Below are 24593 nucleotides of genomic sequence, written 5' to 3'. Positions count from 1 at the left end.
CCCATGAGGAGCTCTGTTCATACTCCCAGCCTTGGGCAGGTGGCTTGCCTGGACGGTGGTGGGTGAGCGCTTTCAGTTCCTGTTCATGGACAAGGTAGCACTCTCCTGGGTCTCAGCTGTGCCCTGGGCTTCTGGCCTAGACTTCTGGTCATGGGCTGGTATGAGATCTGGTCTCTGCACATCTGTATCTCCCACCCACTTCCATTTCTGGTACCTGATGATTTCCCTTTCTTCTTTTTGAGTTTAACTCTGTATTTTATATATATATATATGTGTGTATATATATGTAATAAATATATATTTATATATAATAAATAATATGTATTATTTAATATATATTAAAAAGATAAATGTTTTCTCCAGCATTTTGTATTGTTTCCAGGGGGAAAGGAAGGGTTTTTATTTCTTTTTTTTTAAAGTCTTCTCAGTATTTTAACTAGAAGTTTGTGCAAATGTTTTAATCTCATTAAGCCTTCAATAAAAGTACTGGAGAAAGTACACATGAATACTTAGCACAGTTTCTGCAATAAAGTAAATCTTTTTAAAACAACACAGCCGTTTTTTGGTTTTCATTAGCAGTGTAATAATTGTTGTGATTTCATTTTTCATCTCCAATGCCAAATATCTCTGTAGGTATGACCATAGCCCAGGGTTGTTGTAAATACTGAATTATTTTAAAAAACAGTTGTTACTGAAGCTTTGAAAAATGATAAAAATAGTATACATTCAATGGGAAACTCTCAGCCGTAGATAAGCGTAGGCAGGGTCTAGCAGATCGCTGTGTCTTTGGGCATTAGAGATTTTAGGCCAGAGCCCACAGATGGGTGGCACAGAGCCCAGAGTGTTTTTGTTTGGCTGGTACAGTGTTTTAAAAACTGTAAATTTGTTGCTGACACTTAAAAATAGTGACATTTCGCATAAAATTTAGATATCTGACTTCTCTTGAATAATGGAGCTATCTAGATCATACTGGGCCTGCTTCCCAAAAAGGATCAATCACTTTGTGCTGAATGGTGTCTGTCCCATGATTGCTCTCCGTGACTGAGGCAAGGGCTGCTTACCCTTTATTGTTACATATTTTCTGCTGTTATTTAAGTAGTACAGAAATAATACTATATATCCATTTCTCCATCAAAAATAGGAAAACAAAAGATAGATGGAGAAACCAATGTGTGATAAGAAAAATGGAAGAGAGATTATTGTGTGGGGTTCCCCTGACTAAAGCCATCTGCCATTCTTAATTTTTTTAATTGTATGAAATACTAGAACATCAAATTGATCGCAGTGACCACCTAAGGGTAGTAGGATTATAATTAATTTGATTTTTTTTTAAGGTTTAATTTTTTTTATTAGAGCACAAGCAGGAAGAGCGGCAGGCAGAGGGAGAGGGAGAAGCAGGCTCCCTGCTGAGCAAGGAGTTCGATGTGGGACTTGATCCCAGGGCCCTGGAATCATGACCTGAGCCAAAGACAGCCACTTAACTGGCTGGGCCACCCAGGCGCCCATGGTTTTTCAAATTCTGTACAAGTACGTCTATGTTCAGACGCCCTTTTGTCACAGGATTAAGTGAGTGCTGGGCAGCTGGTAGAGGGCCAGGGGGGTTTTCTCCAGTGGGAATGAAGATAATGATAGATGGAGTACAGAATGTACAAAAGTGAGAAAAATGAATATCACTCCACATGGAAATTTGTAGCATTTTGCGTTAGTTTGTGGACACATAGATTATAAGTAGAACACTTTTTAGGGGAAAACATGTTTCCATCTGGGTTTAAAGCCTGTATGTAAATATATTGTTGCCACTTGTTTTGCAGATTGTGGGATTAGTGATATGCTTTCCTAAACAGCAAAAAAAGAGTTGAAGATGTCTAGATACTTAATGGCTTTGACAGTGACCACCCTCGTCGGTGTGGCCGTGGGCGGGTTTGTCCTGTGGAAAGGCATCCGGAGGCGGAGGAGTAAAGCAAGCCTCGACACCCAGAGCCTCCACACCCAGAGCCTCGACACCCACACTGGGCGGCGGCAGCAGCAGCATCAGCAGCCGCAGCAAGCACCCAGCAGGGGGGAGTCACCCTCCCCGGAAGAGGACCAGCGGCGTTCCAGTGCCCCCCGAGCCTGGTGGGAGGAAAGGATCCTCGGAGCAAAGGTGGTCACCGTGTCCCAGGAGGAGGAGTGGGATCAAATTGAGCCCTTGCTTAGGAGTGAGTTACAAGATTGTCCAGTGCTTGGAATTGACTGTGAGTGGGTAAGTTAAACAGCAAAAACAAAACATGTAAATAAATCTTTTCTGCTTTTCTAACTAGGTAACTTGAATTGTCACGTCGAGATAAGATTAAAGGAGAATTAGCTTGTTCTCAGCTAGCTCACAAGTAGAATTTAGCAGGAGAAGCTCCTTCTCTTCTTAGGATAGAGGAGTGCTCATAGTCATGGGTTCTAGAGTGAGACAAATCCGCACGAGCACCATTTTGAACACTTACCGTTCTTTGAACTTGGACAAGCTTCTTAAGCTCTCAGAGTTTTAGTAAACTTTTGTCCAATAGGGAAGTAATGGTATCTCCCTCCCCGGGCTTTTCAAAGGATTCATATTGACAAGCCTAATGAGGGGTTCAGCATGATTTTCACATGTAGTCAGTGCTTATTAAATATTAGCTACTATTAATATTTTTAATAGTATTTTCGTAAGGATGCCATGGAGAAGATAGTTAAGAAAGTCTATCTACTTAAAGAGGAATTATTACACAAAGTAGCATTTAAAGAGATAACAGTTAAAATTTGAAGTACTGTTTACTCTCAGCCAGGTACTTTGCTGTTTTGTTTGCATGTCTTCTTTAATTAACGCAGTAATCCTATGTAGAAAAATACTATTGTTACCTTTACTTTATAGCTAGGAAAGGAGGCATAAAAGTAACCACTTGAGCCCTGAGCTTTCTTAACCATCTGGTTAATCGATCTTTCTTTCTTTCCCTTTCTTTCTTTCTTTCTTTTTTTTTTTTTTAAGATTTTACTTATGTATTTGACAGAGATCACAAGTAGGCAGAGAGGCAGGCAGAGATAGAGGAAGGGAAGCAGGCTCCCTGCCGAGCAGAGAGCCCGACACGGGGCTCGATCCCAGGACCCCAGGACCATGACCCGAGCCGAAGGCAGAGACTTTAACCCACTGAGCCACCCAGACGCCCCATCTTTTTTTCTTTCTTTCTAGATTTTATTTATTTATTTAGAGAGCGTGGGAGTGGGGGGAGGGGCAGAGAGCGAGGGAGAAGTAGATCCCAAGCAGACTCATGCCAAGTGCACGTGGGGCTTGATCTCACAACCCTGAGATCATGACCTGAGCTGAAATCGAGAGTTGGGCACTTAGTTGACTGAGCCACCCAGGCACCCCACATCTGGTTAATTTTTCTAGTAGCTCTTCCTTTGGGAGAGTTGTGACATAGTTGGGATGAGGATCGTACAAGGCATCTGTCCCTCTGTTGTTCTTATTCGCAGAGTGAGTTTTAATCTCCTTGAAACAGAAGATATTATAAAAGTATAAATAAATCATAGTTATCATTTCTGACTAATTCAGTAGAATGCCTTGCCAAGATTCTCTGCTGTATTTCTCTGGGATATCTAGGATATGGCCTAGAGCCAGGACATGGAATCAGCAGAGGCTCTAAGCAGAAGAGTTGCCACAAAATCAGGTCAGAGCATGGTGGGAGGCCTAGCAGGCGCCAGTGCAGTGATGACCAGGGGGACACGTGGCAGCGTGGGCAAGGCTTCGTGGTCACACAAGACCTTATACCTTGGCTACTGGAGGGTATTTCGTTGTATCAGCACTAATAGTAGTGGTTTCTACCAATGACCTTGGGCAACCAGGGAAGGATTGGATACTTTTGGTGTATTCTATATAAGAAACTATATCATTTTAGAAATATTTACACCAACAATAACAGACGAAACCATTGCTGAACAGTGAGCTTTAGTAGATGCGGAAAATTCACTCTTGCCCGACACCTTGATTTGCTAACTAAACGGAAGCATCGTGCAGCAGCAGGTTAGTCTGAGCGGAACAGTTATCGACAGCAGTTGTTTCATGACTGTGGCAGAGGCAGGGATAAGTGAAAGTGGCAAGTAAGCCTAAACCTGCTTCCTTTTGGCTTTGGGTAAGTACCGAGCTCCTGCTGGAGGCCACATCTCCCTCAGCTGTGATTGCTTTTCCGATTGCGGCCACAGAAAAGCTTTAGGAAGAGTCGTTCATTCCTTGGTCTTCCTTTTCTTTTTTCTTTCTTTCTTCTTTTTTAGAAATGGGGAAGGAGCAGAGGGAGAGAGAGAATCCCAGGCAGACTCTGTGCTGAGCAGGGAGCCTGATGCGGGGCTCGATCCTACGACCCTGGGATCTCGACCCGAGTGGAAGGCAGACGCTTAACCCACTGAGCCAGCCAGGCACCTCTCTCTTTTATAGTTAACATAATTGTCATCCCTCTGGATTCATTCTGCACAATTTCTTTAGGTCTCTTTTGTAGTCCCCTTTTTGCTTTATTTAGTTTTGTCTCATCTGTTTAACTTGCCCCTTAAGTCTTTTTTTCTTAACCTTTTTTTGTGAAATAAAACATATCAAGAAAAATGCCTGAAACAAAAATAGCTAAATGATTTATCTGAGGAGAACAGCTGTGTAACTAGAAACTAGGTCAGGAAATAGAAGATTGCTAGTACCCCAGGAGATCCCCTTATGACCCCTTGTAATCATTATCCTCCAAGGGTTGTCATTATTCTGATTTCATAGTGTTCACATTCTTGTTTTTTGTTACGCTTTTATTACTCAAGCACGCATCCCTAAGCACTCTAATTTGGATGTGCCTGGTTTTTAAATTTAATATATATGAAACAGTCAAGTATGTCTTCTTTTGTGTCCGTCTTCTTTTGCTCAACATTATGTTTGTGAGATTTGCCTATGATGTGTGTGACTGTGGTTCTATGCCATATAGTAATCTGTTGTATAAAAATGCCATGATTTACTCATCTATTCTAATATTGATGGATATTTGGGTTGTTTGTGATTTGGAGCACTTACAAAGAATGTCGCAGTGAACATATGCACTCATTTCTATTGGGCATATGTATCTATGAGTGGAGTCCTGGATTGTAGAATTGTGTATCATGTTTTACCTATATGGATAATGCCAAGCTGTTTGCCAAAGTGGTTTTCACTAATGTATCCTCCAATCAGTATTATATAAGTGTAACCATTGTTGCAGTTGTTTTCAGAAATGCTTCTACAGGGGCGCCTGGGTGGCTCGGTCATTAAGCGTCTGCCTTTGGCTCAGGTCACATCTTTGGATCGAGCCTTGCATTGGGCTCCCTGCTCAGCGGGAAGCCTACTTCTCCCTCTCCCACTACTCCTGCTTGTGTTCCCTCTCTCGCTCTCTGTCAAATAAATAAATAAAATCTTAAAAAAAAAAAGGTAGTAGTTCTACTGATTTAACCTCCCAAGACTATATGAAAGTTGTCTTTGTCATATATCTTATCAACATTTGGTACTGTCAGATTTATTTTTATTTTTAATTTTTATTTATTTTTTAGTACTGTCAGATTTTAAAATATTAACCATGTCCATGGGTGTGTAGTAATATTTCATTGTGGTTTATAATTTTCACATTCCTGATTACTAGTGAGGTAAGCATCTTTTTAAAAAGATTTTTTAGGGGCACCTGAGTGGCTCAGCAGGTTAAAGCCTCTGCCTTGGGCTCAGGTCATAATCCCAGGGTCCTGGGATCCAGCCCCACATCCGGCTCTCTGCTCAGCAGGGGGCCTGCGACCCCCCCCCCCCCCCCCCCCCCCCCCCGCACCTGCCTCTCTGCCTACTTGTGATCTCTGTCTGGCAAATAAATAAATAAAATCTTTAAAAAAAATTTTTTTTAAAAATCCAATATATTTATTTAATTGCACCATCTTGCATTTTCTTTCTTTTTTAAAAAAAATTTTTGGAGTTTTTATTTAAATTCCAGTTAGTTAACATACAGTATAATATTCGTTTTAGGAGTATAATGCGTTAACACTTCCATACAACACCTGGTGCTTATCACAAGTGCACTTGTTAATCCCTATAACCTATTTAACCTGTCCCCAACCCACCTCCCCGCCCAGTAACTATCTGATTCTGTATAGGTGAGAGTCTGTTTCTTGGTTTGCCTCTCTTTTTTTTTTTCCCCCTTTGTGTTGTTTCTTAAATTCCACATATGAGTGAAATTATATGGTAATTGTCTTTCTGTGACTAATTTTGCTTAGCTCCATAAATGTTGCAAATGGCAAGACTTAATTCTTTCTTATGGCTGAGTAATATTCCTTTGTGTGTGTGTGTGTGTGTGTGTGTGTGTGTGTGTGTATATATATATATATATATATATATATACCACATCTGTGTTTATCCATTCATCAGTCAGTGGACCCTTGGCCTGTTTCCATAATTTGGCTATTGTAGATAATGCTGCTTAAACATTGGGGTGCATGTATCCCTTTGGATTAGTATTTTTGTATTCTTTGAGTACTATAATTGCTGGATTATAGGGTAGTTCTATTTTTAACTTTTTTTGTTGTTTGTTTATTTGACAGATCTCAAGTAGGCAGAGAGGCAGGCAGTGAGGCAGGCAGAGAGGGAAAGCAGGCTCCCTGCAGGGATCCTGATGTGGGGCTCGATCCCAGGAGCCTGGGATCATGACCTGAGGCAAAGGCAGAGGCTTAACCCACTGAGTCACCCAGGCGCCCCCTATTTTTAACTTTTTGAGGGACATCAATACTGTTTTCCAGAGTGGCTGCACCAGTTTGCATTCCCATCCACAGTGCAAGAAGGTTCCCCCTTCTCCACCCCCTCACCAATACCTTTTGTTTCTGGTGTTGTTGATTTTAGCCATTCTGACAGGTTTAAGGTGGTATCTCATTGTAGTTTTGATTTACATTTCCCTGATGATGAGTGATGTTGATCATCCTTTCATGTGTCAGTTGGCCATCTGGATGTCTTCTTTGGAAAAACATCTATTCATGTCTTCTGCCCATTTTTTAATTGGATTACTCATTTTTATGGCATTGAGTTTTATAAATTCTTTATATGTTTTGCATACTAACCCTTTAGCAGATATATCATTTACAAATATCTTCTCCCTTCAGTAGATTGTTTTTTAGTTTTGTTGATTGTTTCCTTCGCTGTGCTAAAAAGTTTTTATTTATTGGGGCACCTGGGTGGCTCAGATGGTTAGGCATCTGCCTTTGGCTCAGGTCATGATCCCAGGTCCTAGGATCAAGCCCCATATCAGGTTCCTTGCTCCTTGGGGAGCCTGCTTCTCCCTCTGCCTCTGTGTCTCTTTCTCTCTTTCTCTCATGAATAAATAAATAAAAACTTAAAAAATTTTTTATTTTTATTTATTTATTTTTTTTAAGATTTTATTTATTTATTTGTCAGAGAGAGAGGGAAAGAGAGCGAGCACAGGCAGACAGAGAGGCAGGCAGAGGCAGAGAGAGAAGCAGGCTCCCCGCCGAGCAAGGAGCCCGATGTGGGACTCGATCCCAGGACGCTGGGATCATGACCTGAGCCGAAGGCAGCTGCTTAACCAACTGAGCCACCCAGGCGTCCCAAAACTTAAAAAATTTTTTAAAGTTTTTATTTTATTTTATTTTTTGATTGAGCATCTTTTTACATTTTATTCATCATATAGATATCTTCTTTCATGGAGTGCCTATTCAAGTCTCTTGCCCCTTTATCTTTGAATTGTTTTTTTCTTACTGATTTAAAGGCATTTTTTATGTATTCTGGCTATGAATCCTTTATGAGTTAAATGTATACCTTAAATGTTTTCTCCCATTCTGTGAATTTACCTTACATTATTTTTTTTTAAGATTTTATTTTTAGGTAATCTCTACACCTAACATGGGGCTCAAACTCACAACCCCAAGATCAAGAGTTGCATGCTCTACTGACTGAGCCATCCAGGTGCCCCATCTGTACATTCTTTTAATGTTATCTTTTGATAATCAGAAGCTCTATATGGCATAGAAGAAGTCTTATCCTACTCATAGTCATAAAGATACTCTCCTAAATTATTTTCTTAGAGATTTGTGGTTTTAACCTTGCACACTTAGATTTACGGGTCACCTGAAATTGGTATGTGTTTCTGTGTGTATGTGTGCATATGCATGTGTGTGTGTGTGTGTGTGTGTGTGTGTGTGTAGGCTGTGAGGTAGAGTCAGGTTTCATTTTTTCCCCATATGAATATCCAGTTGTTCTAGCACCATGAATTGAAAAGATAAACCTTTCTTCACTGCTCAGCACTGCCACTTTGCCGCAAAACAAGTGTCTGATTATAAGATCTGTTTCTGGGCTCTCCAGGAGTCTGTTTTTCTATTCTTGCACTTATGATCACAAACTATCATAGTTACTATTCTTTTATCATGACTCCTGCCATCTTGTTCTTTTTCCAGAATATCTTAGACTTGGTCCTTTACATTTCCTTATTTATTTTATTTATTTCTGCTTTTCAGTTTCTACAAAAAATTTTTTTTGATATTTTGATTGAAATTGTATTACATCAGTAGATCATTTTGTGGGGAGTAACTTCTTATAATACTGAGTTTTCTAATCTAAGAATATTTATTTAGACTTTAATTTCTCCTAAAAATCTATTTATAGTTTTCTGTGATTTTAAAAATTCTATTGTAAATGAAATCTTTTTTTTTAAAGATTTTATTTATTTATTTGTCAGAGAGAGAGAGGGAGAGAGAGCGAGCACAGGCAGACAGAATGGCAGGCAGAGGCAGAGGGAGAAGCAGGCTCCCCGCCAAGTAAGGAGGCCGATGTGGGACTCGATCCCAGGATTCTGGGATTATGACCTGAGCCGAAGGCAGCTGCTTAACCAACTGAGCCACCCAGGCGTCCCGTAAATGAAATCTTTTTAAAATTTTTTGTGTTTCTTGTATAAAGAAATGCAGTTGATTTTTATGTATGTCTCTTTTATTAGGGGACCTTATTAAACTCATTAATTCAAACTTGTAGTGTCTTTTGGATTTCTGTGTACACTGTTGTATCATTTGAGAAATGATTTTATTTCTTTCCAGTTCTTAAACTTTTTGTTTCCTCTCCTGTTTTACCATGACTAGGATCACAGTGTAATGTTTAGGGGAAGTGGTGTTAGTGGGCATCCTTGACTCATTTCCTATCTCAAAATGGCAGCTTCCAACATTTTCATATTGAATATGATATCTGCCATAGGTTTGTTTATAGATCCCTTAACCAGATTAAATACACTACATTCTATTCTTGGTTTTTTAGGAGGTTTTTATTTATTATTTATGAATAGTTACTGAATTTTATCAAGGGCTTTTTCTGCATTTCCTTTTTTATTATTTTTTAAAACAATTTTTAAGGGTAGGGGCAAAAGGAGAGAGAGGGAATCCTCAAGCAGGCTACCTGCTCAGTATAGAGTCCAATGTGGGTCTCGATGTCATGACTCAGAGATCATGACCTGAGCTGAAATCAAGAGTCTGACTCTTAACCAGCTGAACTACCCAGGTGCCCTTTTCTGCGTCTTCAGATGACTGTGTAGTTTTTCACCTTTATTCTGTGGTGGTGGTGAAATACATTGATTTTTTTATTTCTGGAGTAAATTCAACTGGGTCATGATGTCTTATTCTTTTCATACATTGCTGAATTCATTTTGCTAATGCTTTTTAGAGGATTTTTAAAAAACTATGTTCATGAGTGATATTGGCTTATAATTTATTTTTTCTAGAAATGATACTGTCCCCTTTTGATAAAAAAAGTCATGCTGATCTCATACAACAGGTTAAGGCTTTCCTTTTTTTTTTTTTTTTTCTTTTTTGCATTCTCTGAAAGAGTTTGTATAAGATCGCCATTCTTGTTTTCTTAAATATTTGGTTAGAATCTGTTGGGGAAGCCATCTGGAGTTTTTTTAGGTAAGTATTTGAATTATGGATATCATTTTTTTAATGGTTTTGGAGGTATTCAGATTTTCTGTTTCTTCATGCCTTTAAAAAAAAAGTTGTTTATTTAGTTATAAGTAAGTTGTTATTTAGTTATAAGTAAGAGATCTCTACACCCAGTCTGGGGCTCAAGCTCCTGACCCCGAGATCAAGAGTGGCATGCTCTTCTGACTGAACCAGCCAGTTGCCCTATCTTCTTGTCTTACCAATATAATTGGTAAATTATATTTTTCATCTAAAGCTGCTTTCAGATTTTAAAATTATGGGCATAAACTTGTTTATAATATCTTCAGACAGTTTTTCTCCCCAATCTGAAGGATATGTAGGGATGGCTCCCTTTTCATTTTTTTTTTTTTTTAAAGATTTTATTTATTTATTTGACAGAGATCACAAGTAGGCAGAAAGGCAGGTAGAGAGAGAGGAGGAAGCAGGCTCTCCGCTGAGCAGAGAGCCCAATGCGGGGCTCAATCCCAGGACCCTGGGATCATGACCTGAGCCAAAGGCAGAGGCTTTAACCCCCTGAGCCACCCAGGCGCCCCTCCCTTTTCATTCTTGACATCATTTGTGCTTCTCTCTTTTTCTTGATTACTCCTTTTGGCTTATCAATTTTGTTAGGCTTTCAAGAGAACCAACTTCTCACTTTTGTTGATCTTCTTTATGTTTGTGTTCTGTTTCACTGATGTCTGCTCTCTTTTTTTTCTTCTACTCACTTGGGTATAATTTGCTATCCTTCATTAATTCTTCAGACTACTTCAATCTGACCTTCTCCTAGACCACCCTACTGAAACTGATCAAATTGACAGCGTTCTTGTTTTCTACTCCAGCAGATACTTATGTGGATTCGTGTTATTCTAGCTCTCAAAAAGCATCTGCACAGTTCCTATGTAAGATATTTTTCTTGGTTCTCATGTCTTCACACTCTCCTACCTCCTATCATTCTGTTCTTTCCTCTTTTTCATCTTCTGATTTCCCTTTTACCTTGCATCTAAATATTGAGGCAGCTCAGACTTGGTCTCTTCTGTATCTAGCCCAGGGATTGCAAACTCATATGCCTACAAGTTCCAGATGGGAAATGTAAATGAAGATGTGGAGTGATTGTTTGCATTTTTGAGCATACAGAGATACTCTTAAATTTCATAAAGAAATATGCTCCCTCCTTTTTTTCTTTAAATACAAGACCTCTATGATCTTTTATTTTCCTAGTTTTATTTTTTTTTATTTTTTATTTTATTAAAGATTTTTATTTATTTGTTAGAGAGAGAGAGAGCACATGGGAGCACAGGCAGAGGCAGAGGGAGAAGCAGGCTCCCTGCCGAGCAAGGAGCCCGATGTGGGACTCGATCCCAGGACCCTGGCATCATGACCTGAGCCGAAGGCAGCTGCTTAACCAACTGAGCCACCCAGGCGTCCCTATTTTCCTAGTTTTAATAGAGACATGGATCCTTAGAAATAATTCTTTCTACTAGAAAAACAGTGGTGGGGTGCCTGGGTGGCTTAGTTGAAGGGTCTGACTTTGGCTCAGGTCATGATCTCAAGTGGGGTGAGGGGGAGGCTCTGCGCTCAGAGGAGTCCGCCTCTCCCTCTGCCCCTCTCCCCATTTATGCACTCACATTATCTCAAGTGAATAAATAAAATCTTAAAAAAAAAAAGTGGTATACATCAGTGGTAATTGGAAAATGACAGTTGGCTTCAGTGCTGAGAAGGCATTATGGTGAACTAAGGAGTTCATGCCTTATAGAAATGAGGAAATGGTTATACAGGTCAAGCCAAGGGTTGCCAGGTTGTCCAGTTCTTTAAAGAAAAACTTTGAATATAGATTTTTTAAAAATGTGAACTTTACTAATTTTTAAATTTTGGTGCAAATTTTTAAATATGTGAAGACCAAAATAATAATAATAATATTAAACATGTCTGTGGATCAGTGGATATGTCCATGGACCACTAATTTATGTCCTCTCTGTTTTCTTCTCTTAAGTGATCTCATCTGTTTTATAGCTTTAAATGTCATTGATATGCTGATGACTCTCAAAATTAGAACTCCAGCCTTTTATATCCACCTACCTACTTGACATCTTCCCTTCGATGTCTAATAGTCATCTCAAACTTAACATGTTCCTAAAAGAAGTCTTGAGTTTTCTTCCCAAATCTGTATTATCCTTGGTCTTCTCTACCTTTAAGATGAAAATCAGGGAAACATCCAACCCCCTAAGGGCTAACCAACAGAAATGATAGGATTGAAAGTCAGACACATGGGGCACATGGGTGGCTTGGCCAGTTAAACATCAGCCTGCAGCTCAGGTCATGATTCCAGGGTCCTGAGATAGAGTCCTGAGTGGGGCTCCCTGCTCAGCGGGGAGCTTGCTTCTTCCCCTCTCTCTCTGCACCCCCACCCTGCTGGTACTGTCCCGCTCTCTCTAGCTCTCCCTCTCTCTTTCTCAAATAACTAAATAAAATCTTAAAAAAGAAAAAAGAAAGTCAGACACAAACAGTTGTGGTGTGCTGGGATTCCTTAATAGCAAAATATATAGAAATTCAGAGAAGTGGTTGCAGAAATAGGAAATAACACAGCATGCTACCAGACAGAGGTAGAAGTATGGGTTTCCAGACTCTCCTGAGTTACCCGTGGCAATGTACAATTGTGCATAAATCACCTATAGAAAATGAGGTTTCTGCCATGTTTTGAAGCTAAAACATGCCTTTCTCTTAGGAAGGTGGGGATAGAGATGTTAAATATCTTTCTGGCCCCTGTCTCCTGCCTGATTTTTTTCTAGAGTCTCTTGCTACAGATGTCCTTGTCAACAGGTGCGAATAACTAGTGCAACAAAGATTGAATAAAGTGGTGAAGGTCATTTTTGAAGAGTATTGTTTTGCAGGCCCAGGCTTCAGGCCTACTGGAGGTCTGCTTCCTTCTCCTTATCATCAGCCTCTTTCCAGTAATAGTATCTAGTGCTACCTCCAAAAAAGATGTTGGCTCCCTCTAGCTCTCTGCATCTCCTCTGCTTCCCCCCAGCCCAAACCTCAAGTGACTCTCATCTGGACCTTTGTAGAACCCTCCTGACCTTGGACCCCTGAACACCTATATTCCCACCTCCAGATAGTAAGCAAAATGAACTTTTTTTTTTTTTTAAGATTTTATTTATTTATTTGACAGAGAGAGATCACAAGTCGGCAGAGAGACAGGCAGAGAGAGAGAGAAGGAAGCAGGCTCCCTGCCGAGCAGAGAGCCTGATGCGGGACTCGATCCCAGGACCCTGGGATCATGACCTGAGCCGAAGGCAGAGGCTTTAACCCACTGAGCCACCCAGGCGCCCCCAAAATGAACTTTTAAAAATGAAATCAGACCATGTCAGTCCTCTGCTTAAAACCCTTCCATTGCTCTGAATAGAACCAACATGTCTTAATTACTTATCTATACTTAAGGACTTACATGCTCTGGCTTCTCTCAGCATCTCTAATTTGTGTCCTGTCCTCTTCCCATCTTCCTGTTTTGTTTTTTCCCCCTCATACTCTAATTATTACTTGACAGCCTCATTAAGCCTTTATTCTTTCACTTGAAAAGGACAAACTCATTCTTGTCTCAAAGGCATCGTCTAAATTTAAATGATACATAAACTCTGTGGACTAAGGATGTTTATTAATCTGTTCAAAGCCCAGAAGATGGTCCCAAATCATTCTTTACTCTCTGCTGCCATCGTGGGGTCATTTAAAGAATTGTGCGCTCTAGAAAAAGTTTTATCCGCTCTGGACATCCTGAAGCCAATATGGATTATACACTGACCCTCAGAAAGGAGACTCTCTAAATCAGTACTCTCTAAGTGAATCACTGAAATACAGAAAAAGCATTAGAAATTTTGTCTAAAATTCTTGATGGCATCATTCATTAAAAATTTTTACTTTTGTATATATTTCATAATGTCTATAACATGTTATTATAGTACTACAAGTTTATAACGTATAAATATGTATTTATAGGGAGCACCTGGATGGCTCAGTGGGTTAAAGCCTCTGCCTTCGGCTCAGGTCATGATCCCAGGGTCCTGGGATCGAGCCCCGCACCGGGCTTTCTGCTCAGTAGGGAGCCTGCTTACCCCTTTCTCTCTGCCTGCCTCTCTGCCTATTTGTGATCTCTCTCTGTCAAATAAATAAATAAAATATTTTAAAAAATGTATTTATGTATGTTTTATATGTCCCAGGCATTTTTTATGAGTTGACTAATCGAAAAAAAAAAATTAGTTAAGCATCCAACTCTTGATTTTGGCCCAGGTCATGATCTCAGGGTCCTGAGATGGAGCCCCATGTCAGGCTCCATGCTCAGTGGGGAGTCTGCTTGTGATTCTCTCTCTCCCTGTGCCCTTCCTCCCCACTTGCACGCATGCACTTTCTTTCTAAAATAAATAAATATTTAAAAAATTCAGAGACCAAATAAATAAATAAATAAATAATTCAGAGACCATTGGATTAAATAATGTTAATGAAATTTAAGTGTATTTCTTTTGTTGTTGTTATTAAACATAGCTTTGGTAAACCAAGAATTCCATTGTTTTCCATGAGTAGAAAGTGATGTCAAGGCAAAAAGATCATAGGAAGCAAAAGGGGGAAATATGAGAAATGAAGATTAGGTTAGATATCTTATTCTTTTTTTTTTTTTAAGATTTTATTTATTTGACAGAGATCACAAATAGGCAGAGAGACAGAGAGAGAGAGGAGGAAGCAGGCTTCCTGCCGAACAGAGAGCGTGATGTGGGACTCGATCCCAGGACCCTGAGATCATGACCTGAACCAAAGGCAGAGACTTAACCCACTGAGCCACCCAGGCGCCCTAGATATCTTATTCTTTAAGCCAAATTGACTCTGCTAAAAACATTCTTCTTCTACTTAGACATTCTGTATAAATTGGGTACCTATTGGAATCTTAAACGTTTGAATTCTTAGTGGGAAAACTTTATATGATGCATTAGATCTTAAACATAATCCAGAAACAGTATTAAAAAAACAACTTATCTACCTAGTTACTTAGTGTATTTTAGACAATGGAACCTGACTGAAAAGATGTACAGATATCCAGCCTTAGGAATTTGCAGTGAGTGTTATGTCCAGTTAGCAGTGCTGAATATCAGAAGTAGAGATGTGTGGCTTTTTCTTGGAGAGAGCTGGCATATGGAGAGAGGCAGTTATTCACTAATAAAAAGGCAGTTTGACCACATGTAGATGAATTGTTATATAACAGGAACCAGTAGGGACACCTGGGTGGCTCAGTCGGTTAGGCATCAGGCTCTTGATTTAGGTTCAGGTCGTGAGATTGAGTCCTGTGTTGGGCTCCACATGTGGAGTTTGCTTCTTTCTCTCCTGCTTCCTCTGCCCTTTCCCCCCACCTGCTCTCTCTCTCTCTGTCTCTCAAATAAATACATCTTTAAAAAGGAAAAAAAAAAAAAAAAAGAACAGGAACCAGTAGTCAAGTTTCTTGTAGGTCTTTTTTGGCCTTGACTAAACCCTAAGAAATAGACATGATAGAAATCAAACTGGCATGCTTTTATTTGAGGATCTGGAAATAGCCCTCACCTCACTGATAAAGCATTACCTGAGAAGGGAAACCCTAAACCTTCCATGAGTCAAACCATGGTTTTACTTTGTGAAGTAGAAGTCAAAGATGAGGTCCCTCTGAGTTTTGTTTCTCACAGCAGCACTGTGATCTTGACTGTTTCCTCTCTGTAGTTTTGGTCACCTCAACAATGAACTAACTCCCTCAGATTACTTGTTAACACTTTGTTTGAACCACTCCTTTGGAATTTATTGTGTCATTTCTGACGGTGTGAGCTGGTGTGTATCGTACTCTACCAATAAGGCTAGAATCCCTCAGTCACGTTCCATCACTTGCATGTCTTCATAGCCGCAGTGGCGTGTGGCGCAGGGCCTGGCGCAGTTGGCACGTGAGTGTGAGCACCACAGTGCCCCGGGCAGCGTTCCCTGCTGTGGAGAGCTGGGGCAGGCTGTTGGTTGTCGTGAGCAGCTGTCCCACACATTGTAGGATGTTTGACAGCAGTCTGCCCTCTACCTGCTAGATACTTGTGCACCCCATCCCCCAACTTGTGACAACCCCAAATTTCTCCAGACACTGCCAGATGTCCATGGGGTAAGGGAGGGGATGCAAATGAATCTTGGTTGAGAACTGCCCTTCTGGATTGGGGAATTTGAGTTCTAGTCCTAACTTTGTCATTATCCCTCCATGTGTGGGCAAACTGCTTCACCTGTAGGTCCTAAATTTCTTCTCCCCCAAAATGAGAAGGGTGGGATTTCTTGGATGTTTAACTTGGGTTCTGTGGCTAGCTTTAGAGGATCTTGCGTTAATGGGAACTTTGCATGTACATTTTTCTGGGAATAATTTCTTAATTGTCAGCTTTTTCCCCCTCTGACTTATCTATTACCTCAAAACGATTAAAACTAGATCAATTAATACATAAAGTGATTTTCATCTCTTTAAGAGAGAAGGATCGTAGCTTATGCTCAATATACCTTTCCCCCCCCCCTTCGTGAACACCATTTGTGATCATAAAATGCTGAGAAGGCACTTTTGTGCTACCAGGATTTATTATATTGGCAGGTGCCACTTACTTGTAGTACTGTATTTTCTACCTCTTTTCAATTGGATTTTGAATCAGTAACAAGGTAAATGAGTAGCATGTGATAATGAAAAGTATGTGTTTGTCATTTTGCACTCTTTAGCCTTTTTTCACTTAGACTTTTATTTATTTGTTTGTTTATTAAATATTTTATTTATCTTTTTGACAGAGAGAGGGAGCACAAGCAGGGGAAGGGGGAAAGGGAGAAGGAGAAGCAGGCTTTCCACTCAGCAGGGGCTGGATCCCAATACCCTGGGATCAGGACCTGAGTGGAAGGCACAAACTCAACCACTAAGCCACCCAGGCGGGCCTCACTTAGACTTTTTTTTTTTTTTAAAGATTTTATTTATTTATTTGACAGACAGAGATCACAAGTAGGCAGAGAGGCAGGCAGAGAGAGAGAGGAAGGGAAGCAGGCTCCCTGCTGAGCAGAGAGCCCGACATGGGGCTCCATCCCAGGACCCTAGGACTCCGGGACCCCAGGACCATGGGACCATGACCCGAGCCGAAGGCAGAGGCTTTAACCCACTGAGCCACCCAGGTGCCCCTCTCACTTAGACTTTTTAAAACCAGCATGTTTCCCGTGACTCAGCCAGCTGTCCTCTGTGTCAGTCTTTACAGCTGCTCACATTTCAGGCTCACGCTGGGGCCCCTTTGTTTAGGCTACAGCTTCACAGAGTCCATTGCATTTGCTAGCATAGGCTCAACCTTGGATCTGAACCAAAATTCGGCCAGCCACTTTCTTTGGGAAGTTAAGGATGTCCCTCTTAGACTTTTTTTTTTTTTTTTTTTTTGCCAGTTTCATGTTGTACTTGCTGCTGTGGTAGGCATGACCTGTGGCCCTGTTTTCCTCTGTTGCAGGTGAATTCGGAAGGCAAAGCCTGTCCTCTGTCACTCCTTCAAATGGCCTCCCCAAGCGGCTTCTGTGTCTTGGTTCGCTTGCCAAATCTGATCCGTGGAGGAAAAACACTACCAAAAACTTTGTTGGACATCTTGGCAGATGGCACTATTTTAAAAGTCGGAGTAGGATGTTCAGAAGACGCCAGCAAGCTCCTGCAGGACTACGGCCCCATGGTTAAGGGGTGCCTGGACCTCCGGTACCTAGCCGTGAGGCAGAGGTAGGGTCCGTATGACTGCTGGGGTTCCTGGAGCCGCAGGGCGAGTGTCTTAGCAAGATGTCTGGAGTACTGAGAACAGTAAGGAAGCATCCAGAGTTTTTTAAGAAGCCTAGAGGCTTCTGAGATGCATATGAATTTGTGAGGGACTATTCCAACTTATGAGAAAACTTTAGTTACCTAGGATTGGTCTTTGTAGGGGAAACGTGGATAAGGTGTCTCCGTAAGCTACAGGTTGGAAAACTGATTGCACCAGTGGCTAAATCAGGGCTTCATGTTTTGCTTTTGCTTTTTTTAAAAAATTAATTAATTTATTTATTTGACAGAGAGAGAGAGATCACAAGTACACAGAGTAGCAGACAGAGGGGAGGGGGAAGCTGGCTCCCCGCTGAGCAGGAAGCCTGATGCAGGGCTTGATCCCAGGACCCTGGGCTCATGACCTGAGCCGAAGGCAGCCACCCAACCGACTGAGCCACCCAGGTTTCCCGTGCTTTTGCTTTTTCCGCACCCCCTCCCCCCGCCATGATATTTTTGGGAATTTCTGGTTTAAATCCAGAAGATTTAATGTAAAAGTCTGTATTTGGGGCTTTTGAAAAATCAGATGATTTGACTAAGTGAGGTCAGGGGTTCTAGATGGAAACGGTTGCTGGGGAGCAGTTGGCCTCCTTAGATGCCCATGCTCTGTTTAATTGCCACAGTCCTCACCTCTGCCATCCATTGTAACCCCAACTCCTCCGGATAGACACTGGAGTTTGCAAACCCTGCTTTAGGCTAAAAGCAGTGACAGACTAATTCTATTCTTATGGAAATTCTATTCTAACTTGTTTTTCAGGGATTGGCAATGACCTTCATATGCTTGAGTGTGTGCGTGGGTGGGTGTCCTCGTTTTAATAAAGTGGAGTGAGGTAGCCTCTCTCCCTGCCTCAAATGCCAGACATTGAAAGTTCCGAGGATATGATAAAGTAAGAGAAGTCCTGATTAAAATCTCATCTTGTCATTTTTTTAGTATAAAATGGAATTTTATTTTAGCTTAGTAGTTTGGCTTATGTAAATGCAACTCTGGTAAGCATCAAGTTTTCAAGAAATACATCAACATACTTACTGTAAAGGATTTTAAATCTGTGAAAGTATTTGAAGTGTCACCCCAGCAGCCGCCTCTTGCCAGGCCTCCCTCCGCCCCACCCTCCCAAGGCACCGCTTCCCCGGAGGTGTCCACTGTCCCTCTCTGCTGTTAGAGGCGGTGGGTGTAGGAGCTAAGAGTTGACCCTGGAGTGGGCTGTGCAGTGGCTGTTCCTCACTTCCCTCTGCGGCAATAATTGGGTTCTCACCTCCCAGGATTGGTGTGAGGATCTCAAGAGTTAAACTATGTGAAGCACTTTGAGTGTATCTCACAGAGACACTGCAGTGTACTGCTGTGTTCAGCTCTCACTCTTTATCTTTTGTGTTAAATGTTAATCAGAGATGATTTACTGTAGAGATTGTTGTATATGACTTTGGAATCTTTCCTAGTGAAAATTTGAAATGGCAAAGATGACCTCTTGTCTTTAATTAATCCTCAAGAAATGCACAACCTTTCCATAGATGACGTTTAAAAAAGGACTAATGACCTAAATGGAATAAAGTAGCTTGAAAATGAAGTACTGTCCTTCGCCGGGGGTAATGATTTCAAGAATTATGGAATAACCATGCTTGAAAAATTACACAGCTATTAAGAAGAATGAAATAAGTACATTTATACTTATCATCATGGATGGAAGTCTCTGATATATTAAGTAATAAAGCAAGTTGTAGGGCAAAAAACAGAACAAATGCCAAAAACATGTTATCTCCTCCTCCGCTTAACCATCTGTCTGTCTGTGCATAGAAAAGGTCTGGAGCGGCCACAGCCTACTGTAAGAGTCAATATTCCCAAGGAGTGGAAGTATGGGGTGATAGGCTTTTACTTTCCACCTGTGATGCTTTTCTGTTGTCTGTACTTTTAATAATAAGCATTCATTACTTTTATAGTTTCCAACAAAACAAAAGAGATTTTATGTCTCCCAAAGCCTTAATTTTCACTTAATTGAACCAAGACATTATGTATTTTTCCCTAAGTATGTCTGGACCTGTTTCTACTTTTTAGTCAGTGGCGCCTTTTGGGGATAATGAAATCCATCAATTACTGCTGGTTTTTGTAGGAAAAGACTTCCTTTTTTTCATCATTATAATGATTTCATTTCCTACGGTTCCTAAGGGAGTCCTGCTTACCGTAACCCCACCTCCAAACCTCCTGCTCTAAAACTTCTGGTCTTTCACTTGGTAGCCAGGAAGTTAGCACCACTTATGTAGACCAATGTGTTCCTAATTTCACATTTATTTCTTGTTTGGAATCTCCAAACCTTGGACAAATTAATTTTTTTCTGCCACCCTGAAGCTATTTTAATCAGAAAGTATTTGAAGGACAGAAAGATTATTTAGGTTTTTTTGTACCTTCACCTGCTCAATGAAAATGCCATTACCATTTTTTCAAATTTGAAAAGTAATTACATGAATACTAGCCAATGCAAATAAAGAAACATGTAAAGAAGATAGATAATCACCATAAGTCCCATACCCAGAGATAATATCATGAACATATGATTGATATCTTTCTAGTTATCTCTGTGCTTTGTCTCTCTCATACCTAGACTCACACACATACATCTGGAACGTGGTATATATATTAACATAAAGGGACCACAACATGTGTTTTCTCCCACAGTCTCTTTTTACTTAACGAATATGTCATGGGTATCTTTTCATATCAGTGTAGATCTACATCCTTATTTTTTTTTTAAAGATTTATTTATTTATTGGAGAGAGAGAAAGAGGGAGCACTCAGGTGAGTGGGGGGTAGGAGCAGAGGGAGAGAATCAGCATGTGGACTGCCTGCTGAGCAGGGCAGTGACACTGCAGGTCTCCATCCCAGGACTCATGAGATGATGACCCGAGCCAAAACCAGAAGTCAGATGCTTAACTGATTCAGCCACCCAGGCGCCCCCATCCACATCCTTATTTTTAATAGCTGTATGGAATTTAATTGCAGAGATATTTAACTAGCCTTTTATTGATGGACATTTAGATTGTTTCCAATTCTTTGCTCCTATATAAATGGTGCTGCAGTGAAGATCATCTTATGCACATTTGTCCATAGGATAAATTCCTAGAAGTGGAATTCGTGAATCAGAGAATTTTCATGTTCAAAATTTTTAAAGCTCTTTATTGTTAAACTATTTTCTGTAAAGCTTGTAAAAATGGACAGTTCATGAATTTTAGATTAGACTGATTCTTCATGCTCCAACAATAGTAGATGTAGTTGTTTTTTTAAATCTGCAGGCTGATAAATTATTTATAATTTTTATTTTATTTTGTTTGATGTCTAGTGAGTTTGAGTGTCTGCCGTCTATCTGTGTATTGGCCATTTCTTTCTTTCTTTATATATATTTTTAAAGATTTTTATCTATTTATTTGCAGAGATCACAAGTAGGCAGAGAGACAGGCGGGGGCGTGGGGGAAGCAGGCTCCCCGCTGAGTGGAGAGCCCGATGCCGGGCTCGATCCCAGGACCCTGAGATCATGACCAGATCATGATCAGAGGCTCAACCCACTGAGCCACCCAGGCGCCCCGTATAGTAAATGTCTTTTTTGATTTGCCTGTTCTTCTTTTGCCCATTTTTGATACACAACTTACTTATTTCTTGCAGAAACAATTTGCTCTGTAATGGGCTAAGCCTGAAATCACTTGCTGAGACGGTTTTGAACTTTCCGCTTGACAAGTCCCTCCTGCTTCGTTGCAGCAACTGGGATGCTGAGAATCTTACTGAGGACCAGGTACTTCTTGTCAGAGTAGTTGAAGAATGGAAGAGCCATTGCTTGTGAAGTATAGTTGTTCTTGTCATTGTAATCTTCAAATATAAGTATTGGGTGGAAATACCTGAGAAGAGACTCACTGAAGATAACTGGTCCGTGGTTTATAAATGGTACTTAAGTAACAGAGTAAGAATCCCTATTGTGTTCTATATTTTTGAGCAGTTACTATATGCCAGGCATTTCAGAAAATGTAATTTTTTATTATGAACACAAATGCGTAATTAGAAAACCAGAGTGTTATAAGACTTATTATAAGAAACAGTTAGTGGTTCTCTGTCTTCCTCCCACTCAATGGTAACCAATTTCATTTCTTCCTGGTAATTACCGTTATATTTTTAAATTACATGCATATATTACTCTTTATTATTTTTCATATTATCTTTTGACTTCTTACAATGGAAGAAATGATTTAGTACTCTTGTAATTCCTCTGTCCCCAGATAAATACTTTTTCCCCTCCATATCTTCCCAATATAGGTAAATCATCATTTTTATCAGATTAGTATCTACTTATATTGATATTATTTATAGCTGAGCCACATAGGAAGCTACAGTTTTTTTCTTATATAGCTTTTTGTTTTCTTGTGAGTAATAATTTATACTTTTGTTTGCTTTCTTTTTTTTTTCTTTTTTAAGATTTTATTTATTTATTTGAGAAAGAGAGAGCACAAGTAGGGGGAAGGGCAAGGGACAAGGAGATACCCTGCTCACTGGGGACCCTGATCCCAAGACTCCTGAGATCATAACCTGAGCCTAAGGCAGACTTAAGGAACTGAGCCACCCAGGCGCCCCCTAGCCAGCCACATTTTACACACTTGGTTGTCAAGGGTGTATTTCTGTCGCTGCAGAAAGTTCTGTAGGACAGTGCTATGTGTGAACTGACAGGAGGGGGAATTCAGTACTTCACAAATCAGAAACCCAGTAGCAGTAGAGCTGAAAACTCTCACATTTATTACTGAACCAGCCTACTGGTGCAGAGGCATAATAACAGAGAAAAATCATTTCCCTGCTAAAACATGTCTGTCGGCCATGACAGGATAGAACACATGGTCTTCATGCAGCTTAATTAAATATGTGGTGCCAACTAGGTGTGCCACCTCATGATGTGTGACACCTTCTAGACCCAGCCTGGTTCTTCTTCAGTGCCTCCTCTTGGAGTTGTACCTGATTTTATTACCAGTTTTCACCCAAATCCACTGGGGAATGGGACGATTCTGCTTTTGTTTCTTGGCCGGGAATCACTTATTTCTGAAAGTCTTATGAGAAAACATGGCAAGAGCCACACAAAGCAGATTGGTGGCCAAAAAGCTATTTGCTTTGTTTTCTATCTACCTATTAACTGTTTTAAGCCCGGACTCTTTAATGGAACCCTATATCTTTTCTTGGCCGGTTCAGACACGTGAGGTGACTTACTCCTTTTGTTTTCCCTTGGAGCCCTCCCTTCCAGACAGAGTCCTTCGTCATCCTGCTTCCAGAGCTGCTGCCCAGCTCTGACCCTGGAATCTGCATTCACCATCAGCCTAGGGAGTCCTATCACCTTTCTTCTGGAGTAGATCCTCTGTCTTGCAAATTCCATGTCTTTTCCCTTTCTTGTCTTGGAGTACATTAAGAGAGGGAGCATAGGAAGTTCATTTGTGACACCCTTCATGTCTGAAAAGATAATGGCTTGCCTGTCTGTGAACTGATATTTTTGCTGAGTACAGCTGTTTAGGGTGAAAATCATTTTCCTTCAGAACTTCAAAGGTAATGTTCCCTATCTTAGAGCTTCCGGTATTGATACTGAGCATGTCACTTGTTTTTCTTTCTGGAGAATCTTCACTTTATTCTTAGTTCTTAAAATTCATGATGGTATACATTAGCGTGGGCTATCTTTCATTTTAGTATTAGAAGCCAGTGGACCCTTTCAATCTATCTTTCAGTTAAGAGAATTAGTCTCATAATATTTCTTTGAAAATTTCCCTCCTTTTGTTTTTAGAACTCATATTATTTAGATGTTGGACCCCCTTGAATTGATTCTCTGATTTCCTAAGAAAAATATTTTCTCTCTTTGTGTTTTTTGTTTTACCTTCTGGGAAATTTCCCCAAGTTTGTCTTCTAACATTTCTATTGAATTTTTAATTATTCCTATCATAATTGTAAGTTACAAGAGATTCTTGGTCTCCTCTGAATATTTGCTTTTAAAATAACTTTGTTTTTGTATAAGAGATACAGTAACTTCTGTTATCTTTGAGTATTAAAGATTTCTGAGGTTTTCTTCTTCCTGTATTGCTTCATTTTCCTCTGAGTTCCTTATTTGAAATGTTTGATTTGGTCTTTGTCTTTCACATGAAATATTTTTCTTAAATGTTTAGATCCTTGGCTGTCCATTCATATTTAAAGACACCTTAAAAAGTTGATTGGGCTCATCAACTATTGAATGAATAAGTAAAATGTGGTATAGCCTTACAATGGAGTATTTTTCAGAAATACAAAGGACACATGGTACATGCATGGATGCATCTTGGAAACATTATGCTAAGTGAAAAAAAGCCAGTTGGAAAATATCACATCAGATTCTATTTTTATGAAATGTTCAGAATATATAAATCTATAGAGACAACATTACATTAATGGTTGCCTAAGGCTGAGAGACGTCGAGGATGACTGCTACAGGGTATTAGGTTTCTTTTTGAGATGATGGAAGTTTTTTTAACATTGCTTGTGGTGATGGGTTGTGCAGTTCTAGAAGTTTACTAAAAATCCAGAATCTTGCACCATCTGAAAAGACGTGTGGAACAATTGGAGACGTTCGAATAGAACTGTGTATCATTGTACTTTGTCACTTTTAAAGCTCTTGGGTGTGGTAATCATGAGGCCATGTAGAAGAATGTCCTTGTTCTTAAGAAGTACACGCTGATGCATTTAGAGATGAAGTATCATAGTCGCTGCAACTTAATTTTGAAATGTGTTCAGGCAAAAAAAAAGTGTGTGGTGTCCATATTATAAAGTGATAAACATTGACGATTGTGAATGTCA

General features: G+C 40.1%; 1 protein-coding gene and 1 pseudogene across 2 annotated transcripts in view; one reads left to right on the top strand and one right to left on the bottom strand.

The window, feature by feature from the left end:
• The window catches only part of EXD2 (exonuclease 3'-5' domain containing 2), a 51478-nt gene that overhangs the window by 11022 nt on the left and 15863 nt on the right, over positions 1-24593 (top strand). The window contains exons 2-4 of one of the 2 annotated variants that reach the window (XM_032849390.1): positions 1812-2242; positions 17439-17695; positions 21414-21540. In XM_032849390.1, coding sequence (XP_032705281.1) covers positions 1862-2242; positions 17439-17695; positions 21414-21540 — 765 coding nt within the window. In that variant the 5' untranslated portion in view covers positions 1812-1861. The remainder of the gene's footprint in view (positions 1-1811; positions 2243-17438; positions 17696-21413; positions 21541-24593) is intronic. The other variant, XM_032849391.1, reaches the window with a different exon arrangement.
• Positions 22577-22849, bottom strand: LOC116862216 (annotated as a pseudogene).

This window comes from Lontra canadensis, unplaced genomic scaffold (genome assembly GCF_010015895.1).
Source record: "Lontra canadensis isolate GAN:19392208 unplaced genomic scaffold, GSC_riverotter_1.0 scaffold227, whole genome shotgun sequence".
NCBI lineage: Eukaryota > Metazoa > Chordata > Mammalia > Carnivora > Mustelidae > Lontra > Lontra canadensis.
The sequence above is the reverse complement of the archived record's forward strand: the minus strand, read 5'-3'. Positions and strand labels throughout refer to the sequence as shown.